Source organism: Scomber scombrus, chromosome 22 (assembly GCF_963691925.1).
Source record: "Scomber scombrus chromosome 22, fScoSco1.1, whole genome shotgun sequence".
Taxonomy (NCBI): Eukaryota; Metazoa; Chordata; class Actinopteri; order Scombriformes; family Scombridae; genus Scomber; species Scomber scombrus.
The window spans coordinates 5,072,567-5,098,288 of record NC_084991.1 but is presented as its reverse complement, the minus strand read 5'-3'; the positions used below and the strand labels follow the sequence as shown (position 1 = coordinate 5,098,288).

General features: G+C 41.4%; 1 protein-coding gene across 2 annotated transcripts; it reads left to right on the top strand.

Moving 5' to 3' along the window:
* The first annotated feature begins 242 nt into the window (after positions 1 to 242).
* Positions 243 to 24,206, top strand: nap1l1 (nucleosome assembly protein 1-like 1). Of its 2 annotated transcripts, none has more exons than XM_062443722.1 (15): positions 243 to 336; positions 5,007 to 5,045; positions 5,846 to 5,934; positions 8,539 to 8,641; positions 11,769 to 11,910; positions 13,736 to 13,816; positions 14,090 to 14,218; positions 14,383 to 14,454; positions 14,552 to 14,691; positions 15,900 to 16,045; positions 16,148 to 16,167; positions 16,764 to 16,886; positions 17,114 to 17,146; positions 17,642 to 17,692; positions 22,249 to 24,206. In XM_062443722.1, the coding sequence occupies exons 2-15, from the start codon at positions 5,029 to 5,031 to the stop codon at positions 22,285 to 22,287; spliced, it is 1,185 nt and encodes a 394-aa protein (XP_062299706.1). In that variant the 5' UTR covers positions 243 to 336; positions 5,007 to 5,028; the 3' UTR covers positions 22,288 to 24,206. The 2 variants fall into 2 exon arrangements, with proteins under 2 accessions (XP_062299706.1, XP_062299705.1); XM_062443721.1 differs by having other exon boundaries at positions 13,736 to 13,828.
* The last annotated feature ends 1,516 nt before the right edge of the window (positions 24,207 to 25,722 follow it).

Below are 25,722 nucleotides of genomic sequence, written 5' to 3'. Positions count from 1 at the left end.
ATTACATGTATTATTATTATATTATTATTAAGTAGGAATGAGGTGGTGAAGAGGAGTGCCACACAGATGTGAAGGAGAAGATGAAGATGATGGGTGATGATGAGGATAATCCCTCATCCCCTGCTCCCCCTAGGGGGACCCTCTCCGCCGCCCCTCCCATAAGCAGCGTTGCCCCGGTGACTGCCGGTTTACGTGATGACGTCGGATGTATATGAGCGCAGGCGGCGGGATCTCTCTCCCTTTTACCGCCATCGGAGCGGAGTCTCTTTCTTCCCCAGGACCGCGACACTGCGCAGCGCCGCCTAACACAGTCCAGCCTCCGGCCAGAGAGCGAAGGTAAGAGACGGAGGGGGGGAAGAGGACATGGCATGGGAACGGCTTTGTCGGCGCCGGCGCCCCCCGAACTTGCTTGTCGTTTACCGAAGTTAAATAGATATTCTACAGCTGTGTTAAACCGTGGCAGAAGGAGACGGCTCTGCTTTGCTAATGCTAGTCAAGTCAGACAGCGGCAGCAGCCATTGAGAAGGGCTCCACCATGATGTGTGTGTGTGTGTGTTAACGTTAAACGAGATAAGAAATAAATAACAAAACAGCGGTTATATATGTGTTCCCGTTTGCCTCGCTGTGCTGTGACAACCACTGCATTCACAGAAACGACAAACCACCGGATAATTCATGTAATTGTCGGCGTTTTTCGACATTTGTTGACACGTGTCTTGTATCTTGTATTTTTTTGGACTTGACCTTATTTTTTTTGGAGGATGTTACAAGGGTGGGGAACTGTGGACGTAACAGTAGAAGGATACAGCACACGGTGGTCGGGTTAACCGGATAGCCGGCGGTATTGTGTGATGGAGCCTGCTTTTAAACGTGGTACCGGAGCGTTGGCACTCACTTCCTATCCGGCCCACATTTTGTACCCACGGCCCCGTGTCTGCTGCTGGAGCTGTTCCTCCCACTCTGCTCAGCCCAAGTAGTGCGCACGAAGCTAGCAACACATAAGCTAGTGCACTGACAAGACCGGGCAAGGCCGGCTAAAGTTAGCCTGTTTAGTAGCAGAGAGGGGAGTCAGACTGTTTTGTGAAGGATGCGGCCCGGTTATCCTTTCAACAGGTTGGCCGGCTCGCTTGGCCCACATGAAGTTGAAAAATGTGCTTGAGGGTGAGAGCCGGCAGACGCGGCTTTTTTTCTTATGTGAGTCATTGATGGTCTGCTACACTTGAGCATGCAACACGTGGTCGCAGGGCAGGATTAGGATGGAGGAAGAAAAAAAGCTTGTTCACAGGAAGGACTTTGGTCAGTGTGCTTGACCACTTCTTACATTGATGCTGTGAGATAGCTGACATTTTTTTTTGACATTTGAGGTTTTTGTCACATACTCTTAATTGCTCTAACAGCCTATTGTGTGTGCACATGGCTGCTACATTCCTTACTCTGTATGACCCATGAATGCTGTTGTGGTTTGCCAAATGTCTCATATCGTGAGTCATCACTTGGAACAGATCAGAGGTGGATATTTTCCTCAGGAGAAGATGATGCTTAAGATTGCTATTGTTTTAAATACAATTCATTGGACACATATATGGATATAAATGGTGTTAAAATAGACATACTGTGTTCACATCCTAAGGTAAGGATGTGGGATTGACAATAATAAATGATGGCATAGTTGCTTAAATATGTAAAGGCGTCCCCACACTAATGCATGTCTAACTGCTCTACAGGCATCAGTGACATACACTGGTAATGCTTGTCCACATGGCATTGTCCACCTGCAACTATTTCTGTCCATTAGAAAGAAACTACTGAGCCTGACTTGAACTGCCCTGTCATCATATGTACCGCTGCTAAGAGCTTTTCCACTGTACTCTGCCATCAATAATTTGGTATTAAAGGGAATGCAAGATGTCTGGGGTGTTGGGTGTCATCTTACCTTACATATGTAAAGACATATTGATAGAAGACATGTGCTATTATTAATCCTTCCAGCTTGTGCAACTTATTCAATGAAGCCATTGTTAAGAAGATAAAGGCATTAGAAGCCGTCGCCTCATTAACAGGGACAGAAGTTAACAATCACCACACAGACTGGTGTCCTCATCCATCATCACCCAATATGAAGGAGGACATGATTTGATGTGTCACATGTTTTTTCTGAGCTCAGTGGCTGCATTAAGTGTAGTTGAAGCTGTATTAGCTGAATGTAGGCCAGCTAATGTATAGAGTCAAGTCACTCTTTATCTTAAACAACCTCAAGGACGCCTCACGGTTTAGATACAAGCTATTATCCCTCTGATTTTTTTTCTTCTTCCAATCATCTGAGACCTTGAGCCGCCGTCGCCGTCGAATAATAAGGGACTGATTTACTCCTGTGATGGCAGGTGAATGCAGTTAACAACTTGACATGGTGGAAAGGCAGCAGGAGGGTGGCAGTCAAACACCAGGATTAGCCACTTTAGCCTCAGTCTGTACATTCAGATATTTATGCTGGCAATTGTGGACAGACCAGACTTTCAGGTAGTGCCAGGTTTCAGGCGACCTAAGGGGGAGGGGAAGGAAAAAAGAAAGTAAAACGGTCTTAAGACACATATGTTATGACAACATCCAATTCCCATTTGTGTTCCTTTCAGATACCATAGTATGTCTTGACATAGGCTGTCAGTTGGTAGCTTGGATTGTCTAATAGTGGCTAATTGTCCCATCCGCCTATAAAACACATGAAAAGCTATAGCACTTTCAAACAAAAAAGGTGGCAAGTCAAAAATGTAAATTCAAATAAGCTTTATTGGCATTGCAGCTCAAAACTCTATATTGCCAAAACAGTACAGAAGATCATTAATATTGACAGATGATTATAAATAAATATACAGTATGCAAATATCAACAAACATTTCATAAATGCTGACATGCACTTGCCAGTACATCATGGGCGAGGTGGTGTTATTTCTTGGTAGTAGGCAATATGAGCTTAAGGAATGTCTGATTGTGCTGCTGCCTGCAGGAGGTCAAATGGGTACAGAGGGACAGATGCTCCTTCAGCACAGCTTCGTCTTCTTCATGGACACTGCCGTCATGGTTCGCCTTGTTCTCAGTCCAGGGCTTGGTTTTAGTTTTTTGGTTGGCGCTCTGTTGCTGGGCCAATGTGGAGAGGGCGCTTCACAGGCGGGGTTTGCTGAGGCAGCGAGAAGACCAAAACACTTTCTTTTTTTAAATTAGGATGACCCTGTGCATAAGTTCAGCATCGATCGCCTGGCGTTTGACGGAAGCTGCTGATATTTTTAAAATAGGGTCGTCTTATAGCCATAACTTTCACAGATCCTCAGTGGGTCTTGTCCTGATGCAGCAGCACCAGCATTAAAAATCTCCTCCACCTTAAATGAACTGCACACATGTCTCTTACATATGACAAGCAGACCCCCCCCCCCCCCCCCCCGTAATACACCACCAACACTAGACTTCGGGTCTCGAGTTACAGCCTCCTTTAAGCGATTGTGAATTTTGACACCGGCGTCACTTCCAGGTCATGATCCATCATATGGATACCGACCATGGATGCAGGTCTTGCGGCAATCCATCTTTCTCAAGGGGGTAGAGAGAGGGGTGGGTGGCCTCCAAATCCTTGCGTGATTGTTTTCATAAAAAAATGCAGGAAGTAGTTTCAAAGCATGTTAAACTGAAGTTACCACAATACACAAAACCTAATAAATCATTCAGAATACACCTTTTTATTTTATTTTTGGGGGAGTTATTAGAGCGTGGAGTTTAAAAGAGCTGAATCAAAAACTAAACATCACGTGTTGTGGAGAGACCTGATGTGATTCCGCTCTGCCACACGGAGCTTAATCTCAGTTTTTGGCAAGCGATGTCAGCCAGAACGTCACTTTTCGGGTCACCTGCAAAGGATTGGCAAACAGCTCAAAACACTTACCCACTTCTTCTTCGTTGTGAAATGCCTAATCTCACAGAGCTTTCCTCAAAAGGAGGGAAAAAAGGGAACAATGACACTGAACTATTTTCTGCTGTATCACCATTATTCACAAAGATAATAGTGAAATATATATAAAGTGAAAAATGATTGTTCAGGCCTGAATCGTTCAGTGAGGGGACATGTCTGCATGGTAACTGAGTTGGGCTTTGTTGTAGCAAAACTAAACTCATGCTGCTATTTTATAGCTAGTAGCAACTTTTAGTGTAGTAGTACTATTAGATACTTTCGTGGCAGGTAAACAGGTGCAGCATATGTAAAAATAAGAGCTTAAAAATTAAATGACGTGCTAATATTTGTCAGTATAACAGCACCGTGTGTCGCAACAATCTCCAAGTATCTTGTATAGCTGTGAGTTGGGGCTTTAAAAAAAAAAGAAAAGGTTCAGCTTTGATCTTTCATTGGATTCAAGATGTCAGTGAAGTGTTGTGTTGACTGGTGCGTAGCAGGGCTCCTTTTTTTTAATATGTATTTTTTTATGCATTTCCTCTAAGATGGGTATTGAGGGGGGTTGGGGTAGTGCACACACAGCAGTATTTTGCAGGACTGGGATTACCTGTAACGCTTTTTTTAATTTTATTCCCATCAAAACAGTTGGGGGGGACAAGGGAGCTTCTTCTTTTTAAGCCTATGTAAAAATCTAGGTTACGTAATGGAAATCATGTAAAGTATCTGTTTGTTTTGGTAAAATCAGAGGATTTGCCGGCACAGAACGAAGGCGGGGTGGGGAGATGGATCAGCTCATATCAAAATGTAAATTAAAGTCTACTACAATCAGCTGCTGTAAGAGGCTACAGGCTACAGCACTGGCTGGTTTTTAACTGATGTTTTATTATACGTCGCTAATGGTAACATCATCCCTGTAGTGCTCTTTAAGTAGCTCGAAATTAACATCAAGAGTTAGTCGCTAATGTTGTTTTGACCCAGATCTAATGACACTCAAATGTTAGTTAAAAAATGAATGAGTTTGTGTCCTCCAGTGTTTCTAAACTGACTATTTCTGCTCTCTCTTTTTTCTTAGCATCACTTGAGACTCAGCTAAGATGGCAGACATTGACAAGTAAGTATACCCTCTAACAGTTACTACCTAACCACTTTCTCCTCTTTTGGTCTTATGTTGTGGTCCCTGAAGCTCTTTGATGGTTAAAAGGCAGACACATGCTATGACATCACTGTTCCGGGGCGTGTCCAGAGGTACCACATGATTTAAAAAAGTTGAAGTCAAAGCAGCAGATGCTCCTCAATGAGCCTTCATGGGAACAAAAAGTTGTTTACAACGTCCAGAGCTGTCTGGGATGCCACGCCCAAGGCTCAGGTTGCAACATCAGGCTGATCAAACACACACATCCTTAAAACATCAGATCCAATGATAGCTGTGTTCTAGCACTGGTCACATCACACACACACACACACACATATTCTCCCACTGTTAACCATTGATTTGCCGCAGACTGACAGGAGAAAGAGACACTGTGCTGGTGAAGCCGTGTTGTTTTCAGCACCGCATCTTAAAGCCAGGGTGTCATGTTTCAGTGCTTAGAACAACATCACGGGGCAAGAAAGACTCCTGTTTTTATAGCTCCATTTGCATCCCTTGGTTTAAGCAGTAGAGAATTCTATTATATCATCCGGGAGCTAAATGCCTCATACCCTCAGTTTTACCATCAAATGTGCTCTCGGGCAAGCCGCTGCCGTCACTTGTTTTTCATTATCGTGCCGACAGATGCAACTTCACATTATGTAACTTAAGGTGTCAGAGCTTTCCATAAGCGCCAAACAGCTGCCTACTCATTTAAATCCAGGCAGCTACTCTATTATATTAATTTCGGATTTCTAATAACGTCCGTCCCCCTCCTGCAGCAAGGACCAGGCTGAGATGGACCCGGCAGATATGGAGGACGTGGAGGAAGTGGAAGAAGAGGAGACGGGAGAAGACGAAAACAGCAAAGGTATGCCACAGATCATACAAGTAAAGTTTTAGTTTATTTTAGTAGTATAACAGTCGGAACTCGTTGTGCCTCTGCTTGTTTTGTTTTTTTAGTTATTTGCATGATTTTTGACTTGTAGTTAAGGGCTGGCGGGCACTAATCCATTTTATATTTGGGATGTCGATGCTGTTTATGCGTCCGTTTTGACGCTCGGTAAATGATTCAGACAACTTCCTCATGTATTAGTCTCCTCCAGGCTCATTGTGGATGGATATAGACGGCTGTTTGGACGGCTGTTTTCTATTTATAGCAAGTTTGATCAGACTTCTTTGAAAGGCAGACTTAATAGAAGGCTCATTCAGAGATGAAACGATTCAGACTCATTCAAGACTAAAAACAAAGCTCATAACTAAGAGGTGCTGTGAAAAGTCTGACACCAACCAGAAACGATTAATTCTTTATATTAACAGAAAATGTGCTGTGTCATGATATGTAATGTTATCTGGATATGAAATTACCTGTATCAATATTATAGACTTATCACACAGCTCATATCACAGAGTGGGTGCACACTCAGCTGTTTTTGTCTCAGCCACACGTCTTGTTTCATTGCAGCTAATGTAAGGCTAACTATCAGAGGCTATTAACCTAGTTCTCTATACTGTATTATGACTGGCAGCTGCTGAAGCCACAGGATGGCAAAGTCATATATTCTTGAACCCCCGTAGTGTATGTAAACATGTCTGCTGTGTCCGATGGATGCAGAAACATAGCAGTAAACACTTCCACAGCAACAACAGCTCCAGCCAGGCAGAGCGGCTCGGCCCTTTTCAAAAGCAGGAGCAATAAATACATAATGTACAGTGTCACATCAGCTCTCCTCTCTGACTGCAGAGCATTACCCTAAACCGGTCAGGCCTCCAGAGGGACTGGCTGTACACACAAACTGCCAGTGGATCAAGGGGAATGAGAGAGAGAGAGGGGAAAAAAGCACTGCGAGCTTAATGCAAAAGTAGCTCAGGAGAAATGCCACCGTGACCTTTCAGAGGCTCTGTGTTTTGTGTGTTAACATGATTACTCTGTCATGGTGATACTGAAGTCTCGCTCTATGCAGCCAACAAAAAAAGTTGAGCTGCAGTGGCTTGTGTACATCAGGTGCATGAATAAAGGGATATTCCACCTAAAATGTGGACCTTCTGTGTGTCTGTAAGCTTAAAGGTCACTGACATAAAGTTTGATGTGTAATAGCAGGAAGATCACAGGTGGAAGTCAGAACATTAACAGCGGTTCTGTTGCATTCAAGTGTCTGGGGTTTCTGTTGGTGAATTGCAACACCATTGAACCAACAGGCTTATGTAGCAAGTGTGCAGTTAAGAGAGAGCAAGTTAGCAGTTACATTGTAGCAGTGCAGTGTGCATTTTTACATTTTAGGCTATTTTTCAGTGACTAAATAAATGCTACAACTACTCAAGACCCAAGCTATGTTTCTCTTCTTGTCACCCAGCTAAAGTAGAGAGGGTTAGTCCTCAAGTTAGTGACAACTTTGGTCCAGGCTCACTCAACGTGGACCAGCTGCTCTCATTTTAGTGACAAGCTGCTCCTCCGATGATTTTGCTGCGTTTGGGACGTTTCATTGCGTCAACCCTTCAGCCGGTGGGTGTGTAACCTACAGCCAATAACAGCGAGCAGAATGTGAGGTCAGGACTCTGCTCCTATCTGCTCTCTGTCTCTTTGTCATGAATGTACAAAGAGCAGCAGGTCTGTGTGTCTGTCTGATAGAGGGCACAGGATGAAGCTGTGCATTGAGACACAATCCAGCACCTTCTTGCAGGGTTGTAGCGGAGGTGTGGGCCTGTTCATTTGCGCTTTAGAAATTAACGGCCATGGAACAATCAGAAAATAAGGTTTTATTTATTTAATTCATGGCTTTGTTCTTACCGGCACTGCTTGTTCTCTCTCTCTGCTCTCAGCTCGCTCTGGTCGAGCCAGGCAGGAGGGACCAACTTTAAAAATGCTTTGTGTTTACAATCACTCGCTGACAAATCCTGCACAGTACACCTTTTTTAGTCATTCTCATATGTAGTTTGGATAAGGTGAAAGATGGTGTCATAGTCAGCAGGTACAAAATGGCTTAATCTGACTAGACTCCATTAATTCACTCACCAAAACGAAGCATTCTGTATCAAAGCAAGCAGCACCTGGCCTGTGTTCTGTGAATTAAGACGAGCACCGGTGTATTTATTTGACTGGATGCTGAGTCTTGGACAGCTGATCTATTTTAGCTGGTAACACATTACAAGCTAAAAAAGCCCCCAATGTGCCAACAGAGAAAAGTGACTCCCAATCTCTTTAATCTTCTCACCTGCCAGCAGTGATCTGACTGAGCTCTGATAGGCGCAAGCTATGTGTCGGACACTGGGATTGTACCATCTGTCACCTGTCTGGTTGCACTAAAGCACAGTGCAACCATGAAAAAAGGTTATACAGTTGGTGATTACTGTCACAAACATGAATCGTTTACTTAAGCTTTAATTTTAGGGTCAATTCTCATCAAAAAATGAGCCAAAAAAGAAAATCCCTCTGATGCTCCTGACTTGACTTCATTGTTTGTGTGTTTGTCTTCAGCTCGTCAGCTGACGGTGCAGATGATGCAGAACCCACAGATCCTGGCTGCGCTGCAAGAGAGGCTCGACGGTCTCAACGGCTCTCCGTCAGGGTACATGGAGAGGTGAGAGATGTCATAACTTCATCTTAAAAACATGAATTCTGCTCCATGTACCCAGCTTACAGATTTTCAACGTCTTGCTGATGGACAGTAAAGCAGGAAAGATGCTTTTATAGTAGTGGACTTGCTGCATCTTTTAAAAAAAGAAACATAATATACAGAAACAAACAAAACATAAGTGTACATAAGGGAAAAAAGAAATAAAGGAAGGCTTGCTGTATTTTGCTTTAACTTTATTTGAATAGCACATTTCATGCCTGTTAATGTAACAAAGTGCTTTACATAGTAAAACCAAAAAATTACCAAAAAAAACGGAAAGTAAGTAAACACCAGAGGTAGGATAAAAATGTAAAAATTCAGAATACCCAAATAAAGTAAAAGATTAATAAAATGTAAAAGAAATAAAGTCACTCTAAAATAAAGTGGATAAAATCAGAAATGAGAGGAGGGCTATTAAAAGGGGCAAGAAAGTAATTTGTTTTTTGATGAGTTTTCCATTAAAAAATGTAGTAACAATGATATCTAATCAGATGTAGGGTCAATAATAAAGATAATTGATACGTTTATAGTATAAAATGTGCTCAGCAACATTTTCAAAACAACACTGTCGATGCAGCTGTTGCGTACTTGCATGCAAATGAGTTTTCAAAGCGGTGACTCCCTCTTCAATTGTGATGCCTTTATGTAAATCAAGTTCACATGAAGGTTAGTGACGCTTCACTTCAGCAGCAGTAAAACTCAAACCATGTGAAGCTGGAATCTGGAGGTGAGGGTACAACAAATGAAGCCTCACACAGTCGTCTGCTGTCACCATTCACTCACAACACCGCCTGTTCACATGAGAATAATGTCAAGTGTCAGCCAACGCCAGGTTAATAATTAACCATCTCAAAGAGGAAGAACTGGCGCAGCTTCACAGGCATCACTTTGATACACAGCCATTATCGAGCTCAAATTTGATAGGCTCCCATTGACTATTAATACTCATAGGATAAGAAGCAAGTGATCCTTAATGTCTTCATAACTGCAGCAGACTGGATCACAAAGACATCTGCCAAAAACTTGTTGAGCAATTATAAATACTAGTTTAAAATAACAACTAATTGCTTCTGCAAAGTGTTAAACTGACCTCAAAGCGGAGGTGCACTGAATTGCTGCAAGTGTAGTAGAGTGTCTTGGCCGCAGGCTCGCACCACCCACCGCTCCTCCTCTCCTCAGCAAAAAACCATCAGCAAGCAGTTCTTTGATCAGCTCGTCAAGCGTCTGGCAGCCAACAAAACTCGCCACTTTACAGCATCCAAGTGCTGAGGGGACCAAACATGTATTCCCCTGCCAGGATAGTGCAGGCGTGCTTTTTTTGATTTATTTTTTGATTTTTATTTACCACACTGCAGAGATAGTCGACACTGTGCAGCCCCTCTCTGCAGCTCTCTGTTGCCGGGGATCTCAAAAATGACTGCTGGAGAATTAGTCGGTCAATGTTCAAGGATTCAACCTCACCAAGACAGTCTGATTTATAAATATCTGCAGAAAATGTGCAGTGTTGAAACTGGTGGTTTGTTTAAAACTCAATTATAGCAAGAAACCAACAAAAATATCTCATGTAATTCATTTAACCTTTATTAACTCTATTTAGCATGTGTGCTCTGTGTGGATTGGACCATAGAAAGACATTCAGTTTAACTCCAACCAAGATAGAAGTGACACTAAAAACATTGAAAGCAGCAGCTAAATGAACAGATTATGGTTGAAGGGTTAAAGACATTAGAACAGTAATAAGTGAATAGAAGTTAATACATAGGTATTTGAAAAATATATGAAGAATAGTATCCTATGGAGGACTTCAAAGACAGCAAAATAAATCCCAGTTTCTGATCTATTGTGTATTGGTTCCAAGTTTTATGTAGAGAAATAGGATGCATTTTCCTCCCAAGCATTTTCTAAAATTAGGATTGTTTTAAACACAATCTCATGAATCAGTTTGTGAAGCATTCCGTTGTAAGATAATGTTTATAGCTTAATGCTTGCATAATATGTGTTAGGGTTATGTGCTATGACAGTGGGTGGGTGTTTGTGTGTTTTTATATATATATGAGTAGACTTTTTTTCTATTTTTGTCATCATGAAAATAACAGTTTACAGCAATATTTAGGGTCTATCTTTTACGTAGATTACACTGATAAATTACTCTTTTTGGCTTTCTACTCACAAAACTTCTATTACACTTACAGCAGTGTAATGAGTTAAGTTGTCAGTAACTCTTAAGCTCTGCCTGTTCTGTGAAAGAGCAGAGAAGACAGAAGCAGCAAAATGGCGACTATAAATGACAGCAACACACAGCAGACACTCTTTATTTATGTTATGTTATTTTTTATTGTTTGCCAATTTGATGTGCTCTCGTTTAATTTCAGCTCCGTGTGAGAGCACCAACTATCTTTTGTAATGGAGTTAAAATGTGCTACATCAGGATATGAAATGATGTGTGTTGAGATGAGATTTTGGACATGTCACCCAGCACTCTTTACTAACTGATGCCTACATTCTGCTCATTAATGCATCACAAATCAGAGCTTAGATACCTGCATGTATATGATGCTGCCATAGACTGACACGGCTGTTTAATGAGATAATTGTCCTTTTTTTAGGTGGGTGGGTGCAGTAGGTTTAGCTCTTATTTTAGGAATGTATTTCAAAATGACAAAATGTCTGACATGGCATTTTTTGAGTGATGTGTTTATGCAGCCGCTGCATCACTCATAACAGCAACCAGCAGGCAGGCCATGAATCACTCCAGCACATAAACCCTGTGTACAAATAAAGCCCCATTTCTTCCCTCCGCTGTTTTAAATAAGCAGATCTCAATAAAAAGCTGTTCTCGGCATACTTAGAGTTAGTTGGAAGTGTGCAGTTAGAAGTTTGAAGGCCACCCTGACTTACAGGGGATCCTCTGGGGAGAGTACGACTCTCTCTGCTACCATTTTCACTCCAGTAAGTGCAGGAGGTCCTGTGTATGTGGGAGGCAGAAAGAAACAATTAGATGTTAAGAGAATTATCTATGCTTGAATGACATTGTATGAAAAGTCAGCGCATGTAACTGCAACATCTCGTCTCTCTCATTTGTTTGTCACAGTTTACCAAAGGTTGTAAAGAGACGTGTGAACGCCCTGAAGAACCTGCAGGTGAAATGCGCCCACATCGAGGCCAAATTCTACGAAGAAGTACACGAACTGGAGAGAAAGTACGCCGCCCTCTACCAGCCCCTCTTCGACAAAGTACGTCATTTAATTACACACGTTGTTTATTGTGTCTTAGAGTACTGATGGGTGTATTCCTGCAGCTTTGCTCTACTTTACTTTAATGGAAGCACATTTCTGTATTACAGACTGGAGTCGGGTTCTGTGTACATTTTGCACACGTTTTTTTTTTGTTTTTTTTTTAAACAAATCTTACAGAAAAACATGTCAAAAGAATTCTAAACTGTTATGATAGATACATATTTTGATTAGTAGCATCATCTGTCAGCAGTAGGAAAACTGTGGCCTGTGGGCCCAAATCTGGCCCTCCCAACAAAAAATGTCCCTTTCTTCTTAGATTGCATCAAATCTTTTCCACGACTCATCATAAATCTACAGTAGATAGTAATATAAACACTAAGACTAAATCTACTAACACTAATAATGTACTACTTATCTAAATTAATATTTACACTTTTACAGGTATAACATCATTTTTCCTTTCTGACCAGATCAGATTTTTGTCAATGACAATACTTTGATTGGTGGTTTTTGGTTTGGTGTGTGTGATTTTATTATTGGGAAGCTACAACATCTGCCCTCACATACAACCTTAAAACAGTTTAATACAAATGCATATTAATACATTTTTTCACTGAGCCTCTACAGCGTCAGCCCCCATATAAACAGTATAGAAAAAAATCTGGCCCCTTGTTGAGGTAAATTGCTGCCCCGTTATCTATGTTCAGAGTTGGGAGGAGTGTGTCCATGTGAGGAGCAGCTGGACAAGGAAACATGATGCAGATGATTAATGTACTGTCAGATATGTGAGGTGGTTGACGCATTCAGCCATCTAACCCTCAGCATCTGTAGCCATGAGGAGGCTGCTGGGTTTATGCTGAAGTATGCTGCTGTTTTGTCCAGTCACACTCACACACACACCAATACTGTCTTTTGATCCTGATCTTTAAAAGCAGACTCAGGATTTAAGGCACTGTGATCCAGTTTAAAACTAAAAAAAAACTGCAGATTTTTATGGCTGTTAAATGTCAAGATAAATGCTGCCAGCACTTTTAAATCTTATTCATACATGAATGTAGAAATCTTTTGATTCTTTAATAGGAATCTTCTCCTTACATGTTGTTTTCCCCCTGTGATATCAATGCTAACTCCAGAGAGGCTTTTAGCCAGACTGATGCGAGGGATTCCACTAGCATTAATAGTGAAGGATGGTTATCAATGTATAAAATGACACTAATGAACACAAATTATGCTTAAATATTTTCAGTGTCCTAATTAGAGGGGTAGTGAGTGATTCCTTTTTTTTTTTTTTTTAGGAACGTCCTCTGAAGGTTACACCAATAGATCCACTGAATTTAGATAGTCTTAACCCAGAGGCCTCTTTTAATAATACTCAGTGAAGCAGCTGGTCATTGATCCTGATTAGAATCAAACAGCCTCTGAATTATAACACATGATAAAAGCTGATAGCTGGTAGGACCACTTTCACACTCATGACGCAGCAGAATGGAGCACGTTAACCTGGCTTTTAATCTCCGGCCAGTTTTGTCGCGTGGAGTCAAATTTACCGGCTGTTGTACATCAGCAGTCGTCCCCCGCATGTTTCCCCGGGTCACTAATGCAGCATTAAATCCTCCTATTGTTTGCATGTAAACAGCTTTACCATAAATAGCCAACGTTTCCCACTTTATGCCCTTTCAGTGAAAATCAGCGGGCAGAAACATTAAAACAACTCACACTTGATTTAACAAATTAGTGTTTAACAGCGTGGGTTTAATTGTCTTTTTATTACACTGGATCCAAAGGTGTAAACTCCTTTTTTTTCCCCTTCTGTCGTTCACAGAGAAGCGACATAGTGAAAGCAGCTTACGAGCCCACAGACGAGGAATGTGAATGGAAGGCAGATGAGGAGGAAGAGCTGACAGTAAGTAAGCAGGTACAGGTGACGTTATACACCTGCATGCCTCCCCGTCTTTACCATTTTTTCAGTTCTCTTCTGCTTTTATTTATTTAGTTTTACGCATGTAGCTTTATGTCCTGGAAAAAAAGAAGTTGCAGTTCCCAAAATGGCAACGCTGCATGTAAGCTTAAAATCAAGAGCGAAGGATTAAAGTTTGTCATTGCTACCACTGATTTCAGATGGAAAACACCAGATGGAATCAGTGTAGTGATCTAAAGCAAATGTCTGTCTCCCCAGGACGAAATGAAGGAGAAGGCCAAGTTAGAGGAGGAGAAGAAGGACGAGGAGAAGGAGGACCCCAAAGGCATCCCTGAGTTCTGGTTAACGGTTTTCAAAAACGTGGACCTGCTCAGCGACATGCTGCAGGTACGTTCATCCACACACAGAAAATAGGTCACAGACTGAAGAAGATCCCAGCGATTAATAATCAGACTTTGGCTCCACCTGCTGGCTGAGTTATGTAAAGACACAGATTTGTTTTGTACCTTCAGAAAGAATTTAATCACACTGTTTCTGTTTCTTCTCCTCAGGAACACGATGAACCCATCCTTAAACATTTACAAGATATCAAAGTGAAATTCTCAGATCCAGGACAGCCAATGGTGAGTCAGCATGAGACCGGTGTTTATATGGTAGAAACCTGTGTTATTTAAAAAAAAAATGTATAATCATCTTCTATTTTTGGTGTGTCGTCTCCAGAGCTTCACGTTAGAGTTCCACTTTGAGCCCAACGACTTCTTCACAAACACAGTGTTGACGAAAACCTACAAGATGAGGTCAGAGCCCGACGACACCGACCCCTTCTCCTTCGACGGACCAGAGATCATGTGCTGCACAGGGTGAGTCCAGCACCTCATGATTAGAAATGAATAGCAGTGGTACAACTTGTCAGGATGTCTGGAAGGGATGAAGTGAGATCTAGATTTAAAGCTTTGTAGTTCAAATCCTTTGTGGTTTCATACTACTAAGTACAGTATTTTGGGGCCTTAAAGTGTGTAAGAAAGATGTCTGTCAATAATTAGCAGAATAATTCCCCTTAAATACTGAAAACTGATCCACTTAAAGCAGAAAATGACAGTTCCAGTTAGTGTGAACCACCTTGATAAATACATAAGGTTTCCTGTGGCTTAATCACTATAAAAGCCATCCTGGTGTTGGGTTAGCACCAACAGTAACTTAATTGAGTCTTAAGATGTAAAGACAGCAAACAGTGAGGCTGTTATCTACAAGATGAAATTAAGCTGGATTACATGCTGCATCGTTTCCTGCCAGTCACTTTGTGCGTTTGAGTGTGAAGGCAGTTTGAATGCAGAGCAGGAATGGCTAACAATGCAAACTAACTATATACACACATCATTACTGAATGTAAATACATGAAGGGACTGTTAAAGGAAAAACTGGCAAGTGTAAAAACGAATCAAAAGATTTCTAAAGATTTTCATGAAAGCAAAACTTGTTAAATTCAGTCTCATTTTCACTGATTTGCTTTCCATTGGTTCCAATTAATATCTAAAAAGAAGAGAATATTCAGGTGCATTCAGTGTTTGTGTGGAAGGGCGTGTGACTGATGTACATGCTGAGACTCATGCAGTTTAGAGGGGGAGAGTGTAACCCATGTTTTTATGTAGCTAAAATGTACAGATATCCTCTAAACGCCTCACATGCAAACTTTTGGTAGGCGCTACAATTTACAAGTTTTTCTTTAAACATCCCACAATACAGACTATCAGTAGATGCTACAATTTACTGATATTCTTTAAATGCCTCACATGTGGACTATGGGGAGACGCTATAATTTACTGATGCCTCACATGTAAAGTAATGTTAGATGCTATAACTTACCAATTTTCTTTTTAAGCCCCCTTACATGCAGACTGTTGGTAGATGCTACAATTTACTTATATTCTTTAAACGCCTCACATGCAGACTACTGGTATATCCTACAATTTAAGTAGAGCGTGTGTATGAGAAACACTGTCATTGTTCATTTAGTGTCCAGGATCCACACTGTCATTAAGATTTTGACATTTGAAATGTTTCACCACAGCTGCCCGATCGAATGGACGAAGGGCAAGAACGTCACGTTGAAAACAATCAAGAAGAAACAGAAGCACAAGGGCCGCGGCACAGTCAGGACGGTCACCAAAACAGTCCCCAACGACTCCTTCTTCAATTTCTTCACACCACCAGAGGGTGAGGACACAAGTGAAAGTTCAGTTTAACGCAGCCTGTTGTTTCCATTTAAATAAGTGATGAAATAAATGATTCAACTGTCTATTCTTCTCCCCTCTACAGTCCCAGAAAATGGAGAGCTGGTGAGTCACTGTTCTTGACATTTTGTGTGTTCGTTTGTTGTCTTTATCAACTGATGAGTCAGCGAAATCATCACATCTGTTGAGCATGATTTGTTCTATATTTTGTGTCTCTGTCTTCATGTTGGGACCAAAGGATAAAAGCTCAGGCTATAAAGTTTTTATTCGTCTAATTTGAAATCAAACAAGCTGTGTCATAACTTTTTAGTGCTCTGTCTCTGTGGGAATCTTAAGTGTCCATTTTCCAAAGCAGCCAACCACATTTTCCCCCACTGTGTGAGAAGCAACCTGCAGAGAATGGAAACATGGTGGAGATTTGGTGTCGTTTATGTTACTGTTTGCATAACTGCATTAAAAAAGCAACAAAAAATATATATAACTGCTTAACCTTCATAATCCAACTCTTTAAACTAAATGGAATAAAGTAATATAAATGAGAATACTAAGCTACACTTTAATAACAGACTGAATTCCCTGTAGTTAATGTATGAAATCACAGCTAAAGTTGCCATAGAAACCTGATAACTTGCAGCTTTATTAGACCATTAAAACTTGCATGAATAAACTGACTGTCCTGGACTGTTTCTGTCCCTCTTCAGGATGAGGACTCGGAGGCGGTCCTGGCTGCCGACTTTGAAATCGGCCACTTCATCCGCGAGCGTATCGTACCTCGGGCTGTGCTCTACTTCACAGGAGAGGCCATCGAGGACGACGACGACGACGTGAGTAACAAACATCTCAACTCATCTCTTATACATCAGCATGGACGTGTAAACTTTTTTCTAGTTGACACACTTGTGTTACTATAGTACAAACTGGCTTTTTTATAAAGACATGAAACCATTTATTTTGAAGTCACATATTTTTAACTTGAAATGTTTGACGGCTTTAAATCTATTTTTGGTTGACCTCTGTCCTCCTGTCTAATGCTCACGTTTGTGTTTTGCAGTACGATGAAGAGGGAGAGGAGGCAGATGATGAGGTAAGACTGTCGGGGCCACACACACACACACACACACCATGTTAAGAAGCAGATGTTAACCACCATTTTTAAAAGAAGCTTGGGTTATTGTGCTGTGATTTAGATCAGGACTGTCCAAACTATTCCATAAAGGGTTCATGTGGCTGCAGGTTTTCATTCCAACCAATCGGGAGCACACCAGGCTCGACTCATTTAATCAGCTGATGTCAGTCGTCAGACAATGGATTGGTCGAATCGTGTGCTCTTAATTGGTTGGAGCAAAAACCTGCACCATTGTGGAATAGTTTGGATTTGCCTGGATTAGAGCCAATATTATCAGTGAGCTGATATTAAAAATGTGTGTTTATGTATAAGATTATTTTTTACTCTTTTTTTTTTTAATGTCAGTATTGGCTCTAAAAATCCAGTATCAGGGCTCCAGCTGTGATCTATGATATCATGAAGGTAGTTGAGGAAACTGTATAGGCTGAAGTTTGCTGTGTGCTGTGTGTTCAGGAAGGTGAGGAGGAGGCTGACGAGGAAAACGACCCCGACTACGATCCCAAGGTGAGATCACCCCTCCCAACAACACATACTCTCTCTCACACACACACACACACACACACACACACACACACACACACACACACACACACACACACCCACACCCTCCCCTCTGTAAAGATCTCTGGTGTCCTAAGATAGGCCTTGCTCAGCAGTTCTCAACTTTGTTGGCTCAATACTGCTAAAGGTCCAGCAGCTTTCACAGGAGGCTGCTGTCAATAGTCAGCTCTCACCCTTCATACTGCTGGTTTTAATCTATCACACAGAACATTTACTTTAAACCTCACCAGAAGCGTCCTGAGCTTGCAGGTGGAGAACTGCTGTCCCCTCCAATGATCTGTCAAGATTTCAACATACAGAATACATACTGTCAAATGCATCTCATGATTTTACACCAGCTTTTTTGGTTTTGCTTCAGCTTTTTTCTTTCATTTTATTGTTGTTGCGATCTTGATTTGGCTTCCAGACTAAAACAGACACACACACACACTCTCTTTTTCTTCTTCTCTCCAGTATCTTACCTCACACCAATCAGTACAGTAAAATCTGACTGCTGCATGTTGTGACTAAAAACCTGAACATTAACCTCAAAGCATTACAGATACACCAGGATGAGGACACCAGTGAAATGTAGATGTTGATACTTGGTCTTCATTCAGATGCATTAATGAGTGAAAGGATAAAAGTATAGTTCAAATTAGGGATGTACCGATATATCGGCCAAATATCAGTATTGGCTGATACTCTCCTTGTTGACTAACATCGGCCTATCAGTGAATAAGATGCAATTAGCTGATGTCAGTGGCCAATGTTCTGGTTATTTGCGGTCAGACAGTAGTAGCTACGGAAGTACAAGTACGGAAAACTCTTCTTATTAAGTAGGTTATTGTATAACAGGCTTAATACATTTTGAAGCAGTTTTTCAAAAAGAAAAAAGAATTTCTTGTGAAAGTTAAAGACAGTAAATTGAACGTCTTAAAACTTTCAACTATTAAATCCCATTTTCTCACTATTTAACTTCGATTATTAACAGAAAATCTAAATCATTAGTCTCAGCCTTTACTAGAATTCCACAGAGACAAAGGCACAACAGAACCTACAGGAGAGAGGAGTTCTAGGCTCACCTCTCTACTTCACTGCCTTCCTGATAGGGGTAATGTGGCTGAAGAAAGTTAAAGTGCATTAAAGTCAACATAGGCGGACATACATTTACATCATATTTTAAATGCACACACACACACTCACACATTTTCCGCTACTTGATGAATTTGACAGTAGCAGCTTTTTGTTTTTTCTCCTAGCAGACTGGAGCAGCTTGTAAATGTGACACAACAGCATGACCTCTGCTTCTTCTTTGCTGAACCAAAAAACAAAACCAAACGTCTTTGACATTCTGTATTCTGCTAGTTTTGCTTTATTTTTGTTTGTTTGTTTTTTCTCCTATTCATTAATGTTTCTTCATCTCGAGTCACTTTTTTGGGCATCTTTTGTCAGCTACTCTTTAAATTTTTCCTCACTAGGTTTAAGTGGTGACAGTAGAAAAATAACCCTATCCTGGTACGTACAGCTTGTGAGTTGTCAGCTTACTACCATCACACCGCCACCCCCCTCTACCCGTTCATTTTTTGGCTTTCCCCTCCCATCCTCCATCCGTCTCTCTGCAACCCCTCCTCCCTCACCCCACCCCTCTCCTCTCTGCCGCCGTGCTGCACCCTCCCCGACTTTTTTTTCTCCTAACTAACCCCACTTGGTTTGTCGTTGGTTTTTTTTAACTTTAACCCATAGTGAGCTCTGCATTCGCACATGTATCATTTCTGTATGTTGAAGCCAAGTCCAGCCCTCCCTTCTTTTTTTTTTTTCTCCTTTTCTTTTGTCTCCACCACGTTGGAGCTAGTTTTTGAGTTTGATGTCACGATGAGGATTTGTCTGCCATAAATGTTGAGTTCTGTGTTTGTTTATGGATGTTTATTATTTTAATACCCATTTAAACATCATTGGTCCATCCGTCCATGGTTTTTCTCCTCCTTCCTGTTCACATTAGTTCTGTTCAGCTGCCTTTTTTTCTCTAGGGATGCACGATAATGTCAGCACATCATCAGTATTGGCCGACAAAGGCTTTAAAAATTGAAACATCATCGCCCTAGAAAGACATTTTCTCCCAATTTATCACCTGCTGCTCTGCCGCCTGGCCGTGCTTCTCCTGGTGGACCGTTTCACCCTGACGGTCCCGGTCCTTGGCTCTGCTGGTCTCACAGCTAGCCGCAGCACTCCATGTGGATCCAACTGGAGCAGCGACCCTGTCTGTCAGGCAGCTGAGTGAAGTGGAGCCTGTGGAGGAAACACCAGAACCGTCAGGGTGAAACAGTCCATAGAGGAGTTGCTGTGTTCAGCAGCACAGATAGGAAACACCTCGGCTGACAGGATGTACCACTTTGTTAGAAAAATCTACTACTACTTCTTCTTCTATTGGTTTATTACAGCAGTAATAGGTGTTTTAGGTGTATACTGCCACCTTCTGCTTCGGAGTGTGAATCAAAGATTAAATCCCACCTTTTAATTTTATTATTTATTTATTTGATCATGTTAAAATAAAAGATATAGGTAGGAAAACATAACAAAATAGAAATGACAGCAAACTTTAGATATAAGAACAAAGTAATAATCATTCAACGTTTGACGAGGGTGCAGGATGAAGTAAGGTTCTAGTCTAACCTCCTTACAAACAAGTCAAAAAGAACACACTGTACTAAATCATATTATTCCAGTCCACCTCTTTGTTCATAGTGGAATAATGATTTGGTACAGTGTCTTTTTGTCTTGTGTTGTCTTCATTCAGGAAATTTACTCTTGTGTTAATCCTGTCTGTGATAAAACCCAAAAAACTTTACTGCTCGACCCGCATTAAAGTTTTAATGCTGAGTCAGTCTTAAGCTCTTCCTTCATATATTGTCTTTCTCGATCATACTTGGTATGGTCTATGACTGCATGTGTAATAGTCTTCTCAGCCAGGTGAAAAGAATAGGTGCATATTTCGGCGTCGGCCAAATTAAGTTAGAAAATATTGGATATCTGCAAAAAAATATATCCATTATCATGCATCCCTTCTTTTTTCTATAGATGTGCTTTTAAAGCTGGGATAATGATCTGTTTGAAAAAAGGCCCAAATGATAGTTGGCAGATTTTCAAAAAAACTAGAAATGCCAACAAAGTCTCAACTCTTTATGAGGGTGCCATCATTGTCAGCAATAACAGCCTGTTTTCTGCTGTTTGCATTTAAAACTTGATTACTCACAGCTGACAAAACAAGAAAACTGTAGACGTCTAGCTTTTGTTCAACTATGCAGTAGAAGCAGAGCTGTTATTTCTGACATTTTGGTGAAAAGTTTCTCAAGCTTCTACACTAAGAAAGAAAACAAAATAGTTTCTGACTTTGAAAAGTTCAGCAGCAGTCAAACGTATCTCACGATGGCAGTAATGACCTTGGTCTGAGTGAGATGGCAACGGGCCACAGCAGCCTGAACAGCTGCAGGGTGCCATCACCTCTATAAGTGCCTGCTGGAAGGATGCCCTTAATTATCTCTCTGTGCATTTTCAGCTCTTATTTACTCAAGTGTTTCCTTCCTATTTGGCAGCTAATTGATTCAAACCGAGTGGCCTGAGGTTCAGTCCAAAGTGTTCACGTTCATTATTCTGTAGCAGCCAATCAGAAATATTTAGCCCTCATGTTTAAAAGCCCTTTAGCAAATATGTAGGTTTACAATACAATGCAATTAATTCAGCACTTAAAACCCTATTTCTATATCAGTATGTTTCTCTATAAATTAACTAAAAAAGTTTGGATTTCAGTTTCTCCCAGTTAGCCAATAAGTAGTTTGTATCTTAGAGAATATTAGATTGTATGAACTTCAAATTATTGCCATCAGCCCCCAAAATTCAGAATTGGAGTAGGCTTATAGATGACTGAGCACCTGAGTGTTAATGCTGCTGGTGCCCCTTAAAACTTCAAACCACTTTCCTTCACTGAGGCAGGTCTTGTGATGTCTGTGTTATTTCACCAAAGTTCCCACTAGCTTCATCCCACTACATTTGACTGCTTAAAGGAATATGTCAACATTTCAGAAACAAATAGCTTTTTGGTATATCAGTTTAGTTTAGTATAGCTTTCCAACTGTAACGAAATCTGCCTACCTGCGCCTCTAAAGATAATTGTTAAACACTTCCCATCTTATTTCATCTGTAGAAAAACTGAAGTGTAAAGCACAATTTGGCTTGACAAACCACTTTTTAATCATCATTCATAAGGATGCTGCTATGACAAACCATAGATACCCTAATGTGTCATAGTCACCACATTCATATCAATGACTGTTTAAATGTGTTAAAATAATGAGGAGGTGAGAAACCTATTCGGGCTGTACTTGTTCAGTGTTTGGGTTTTGTTGAGGTGGCTTGGCTGTGTGTAGGTATGATTTAGCTGTGTGTGTGTGTGTGTGAGAGAGATTTAGAGACATGTCCATCTTAACCTTCCCCCCCCCCCCCCACCCTGTGATTTCTTACAGAAGGAGGCAGCCCCCCCAGCTGAGTGCAAGCAGCAGTGAAGCCTGGCCCGGCTGCCTTGAGGATCAACTGCACTGTTAACAGCTTCTAAATTTGAAAAACAAAACAAAAATGAAGAAAATATAAAAATTTAAAAAAACAATTAAAAAAATAGTTACTTACCGCCTTATAATGTTTTGTATTTTTCTTGGTAGAGAATTTGAAGAAAAAAAAGGTTTCAAGATTTTTGTTACAAAAAACTCATGGTAATATACTGGGAGCTGTGTGGCTCAATATACATAGTATTTTACTAGACCTGTTTTTCCTTCTCTTCCTCCTTCTCTGTACAATAGATAGAATACAAAAAAAACCTCCCTCAAAAGCATGAATCTGTTTCTTCACTGCTAAACTAGTTTTGGGTTCTTGTGAAGTCTTTTGTTGTTATTTGCTCTTAGACAACAGCTGTGGTTTAGACTGCATTGCGGCGGCGTCAATTAATAATACTCCCTTCGCCCCATTTCCTTCCTCTTCATCCTACCAAAGTTACAGGTTGGTCAGTTCTGGTTGTCCGAGGTGAATCTTTTTTTTTAATTCTTAGTGGGGCCTTTAGCACTTGTAAAAGCACTGTAGCATTTCCAGCTCTAGCGACGGAGGACAGACGGGCCAACTGCAGCCGGGTGTCCATTCCAGTTTATCTAATCTTGCTGAGCGTGGGATCCGGAGTCGGTGTTTTTGGCCACTTCCTGCACCACTTGTGCTCAACTACTTTCCACTCTTGATACATTCCAGTAAGCAGACTGGCTGGCACCATGGGCAAAACTTCTCATAAGGGAATCCGCCGCGCTTTTAACTGGACACGCGTCTAAATCGAACGCAGGTTCGCTCCTGAACCTCGGCGCGGCCCGGTCGAGTCTCTTGAACATTCCAGAGAATTCCTTTTTAGATGAGGAAAAGGGGGGGTGAGATAGTTTGGCGGGAGGGCCGGTTCAGGGTCCATCTCGTGCTTTAGGCTCCTAGTAGGCTGGCAGTGGCGTGGCTGTCGTCTTTTCTATAGCACTTTGTACTACTGTGTGGTGTACCAGTGGCGTCCTGTCATCGGTTAGCTGTCTGAGTATTCCTTGTGAGCAGCACTTAGTTTGACGCCCCCCCACCCCAACCCCCCCTTTGCCTAAAAGGGGTATGGGGGTGGTACTGTAACCCTGCTCTGTGGAGAGTTCAACTTGTGCGATCTGGGTTTTTTTTAAGTGCATTACTTATTTCTTACCGGGGGAGGCAACTTGGCCTGTTCAGAGAGGCTTTGTAGGGACAGGGTTGGGCAGAGCGTAACACAGCAGATGATGAAGAACAAGGAGTCCAAGCCAGGTTTAGAAGTGTTTGGTTCAGGTTTAACAAGACCACCAACCCCCCCGTTCATTTCCCCCTCCCTCATCAGTTGACATTTTACCTCTTGTGTCACCAATTCGTGACTCGTCAAGTGACTGGCGTGGACCTCAGCCTCTTACCGCTGAAGTCTCGATTCAGTATTATCACTGTGAAAGAAGGAGGGGAAGCGTGATAAGGCCATCGTGTGGCCAATGACCCACCACCCTCCCAAACCCCCCCACCAAACCTCCCTATGTACCCAGAAGGCCACAGAGAAGCATGTCAGAGCAATACTTAAAAAGCCAGGAAGGGGACCGAGAAGAAAACGTAGCTTGCCTCCCCTCTCAGTCCATTCTTAGAGCCTTTTCATTATTTTTTAAAAAGTCGTGAAAACAGCCAAGTGTTGGTTGTGTTGGGCAGTATGGTGTCCACTGTGGAGAGCCAGGGTACTTCTCATTCTGCAGGTAGTGTTCAGATCATGTTCATCGGAGAGGGACGTGACAGGGTTTCTGTTGGGTCCTTTTGAGCAGCTGTTGTCAAGGCAAAAATGCTATGCTACAAAATACTAATGTACTCAATAACTGTATGTGTATGTTCATGAATAAATTGGTTAAACATGTCTCATATTGAGTCATTTTTTTCTATACCAAGTTTGTGTTCATAGTTACTAAGTTGACTACTAAACATTGTCAACATTCCTGAATTACAACTGCAAAAGTCTCCATTTGTCCAAAAGCTCTACAAGTTTTCACTTATTGAATCAGTTTTAGACACTCATTCGCCAGCAGAGGGCGCCATTGCCGTGAGATTGTACACTGACTTGCATACAGAATACAGTATGTAATATTAGAAATGACAACATTAAATACCACACCACTGCCAGAGTTATTAGATAGGCTAAAATCTAGAAATGGCGCTAGTGGTGATATAAATAAATGGTCTGGCTTTATTAGTTACATTGAGGATCACATTTAAACCCTCAGTCATAAAAGACTTGATTGGTTTGACTAGGTATTTTCACACATTAGCTACAGTAACAACAAGGCTGTTGACACATGCAGGAGGAAGCCAAAATAAAAACGTTGGATAGTACAGTGTAATCTGATAGGATGGTGAGGGATGAGGTATAGAGATCCTAAAGTGAAAATAGCCATACTAGATAGTAAAAGTTCTGCTTTACAGGAAAATAAGTGATTTTTTTTTTTGTCTTGGCAGATTGTTTTATGTGAAGGATTCTTAGAGGTCTGACTCTAGGAATATTGAGACCAGTGAGATTCATCTCAAAGCCCCCTTGGTGGGTACCAACCCCCCCATTTTGGGAACCATAATACCTCTAATGAACGAAGTCTAGAAAAGTGAACAAAATCTGTATTTGTAATGACACTTTTTGCAGTTATTGTATTGGTTAGCATTACTGTCAGCTATTACCTTGCTACACTATCTGTTTATTTCCTATAATGCATGAATGAACCACATTCTGGAGCTATAGTGCAATATTATATCCATCACTTATTTGGATATATGGTATAGATTTGTGTCTGAAGGTATTTAGATGTAATATGACAAAAGAGGCCATATACCCAAGTGTTGATGCATTCATCACTAATACAGCACAGACTCTACATAATACTGTGAGTAGCTGAAATATTGTTAAGGGGACTGTTCTATTGAGGATTATAGTAATATGTTTTCTCTATAAAAATCCAAAATTCAAAAAACTTTTTTATTAATGAAAAAAGATGGAGTTATTAGTAGTCTGTAATTGTTTCAGTGTCTCAGGAGGCTGGGTGCCACTCAAGGGGGCGGTGCACCTCTACAGACCCCTCCCGCCTCCAAACCCCCTCTCACACACATTCACACACACTCTCACACACACACACTGTGACCAGCAGCCTCCTCACACTACAACCAACACCACACACATACACACACACAGCCGCAGTCACAGCAGCATCCCATGCCTTCACCTGCTCCGGGATAGACAGCCGTCCATCCACCCGTTCCTCCATCAGTCCAGTCAGCCGGCCAGCAAGGTGGAAGCCTCGTCCAGGTGAGGATGCTGGAAAACGGCAGGAAGGTGTTCAAAGAGGGTCTGCTGGAGAAGAGGAGCGATGGTCTGCTGCAGCTGTGGAAGA

Coding starts and splice junctions, on each gene's coding strand:
- nap1l1 (XM_062443721.1), top strand. Junction 14,692..15,899: donor GAGATCATGTGCTGCACAGG/GTGAGTCCAGCA, acceptor GTTTCACCACAG/CTGCCCGATCGAATGGACGA. Junction 17,693..22,248: donor ACCCCGACTACGATCCCAAG/GTGAGATCACCC, acceptor GATTTCTTACAG/AAGGAGGCAGCCCCCCCAGC.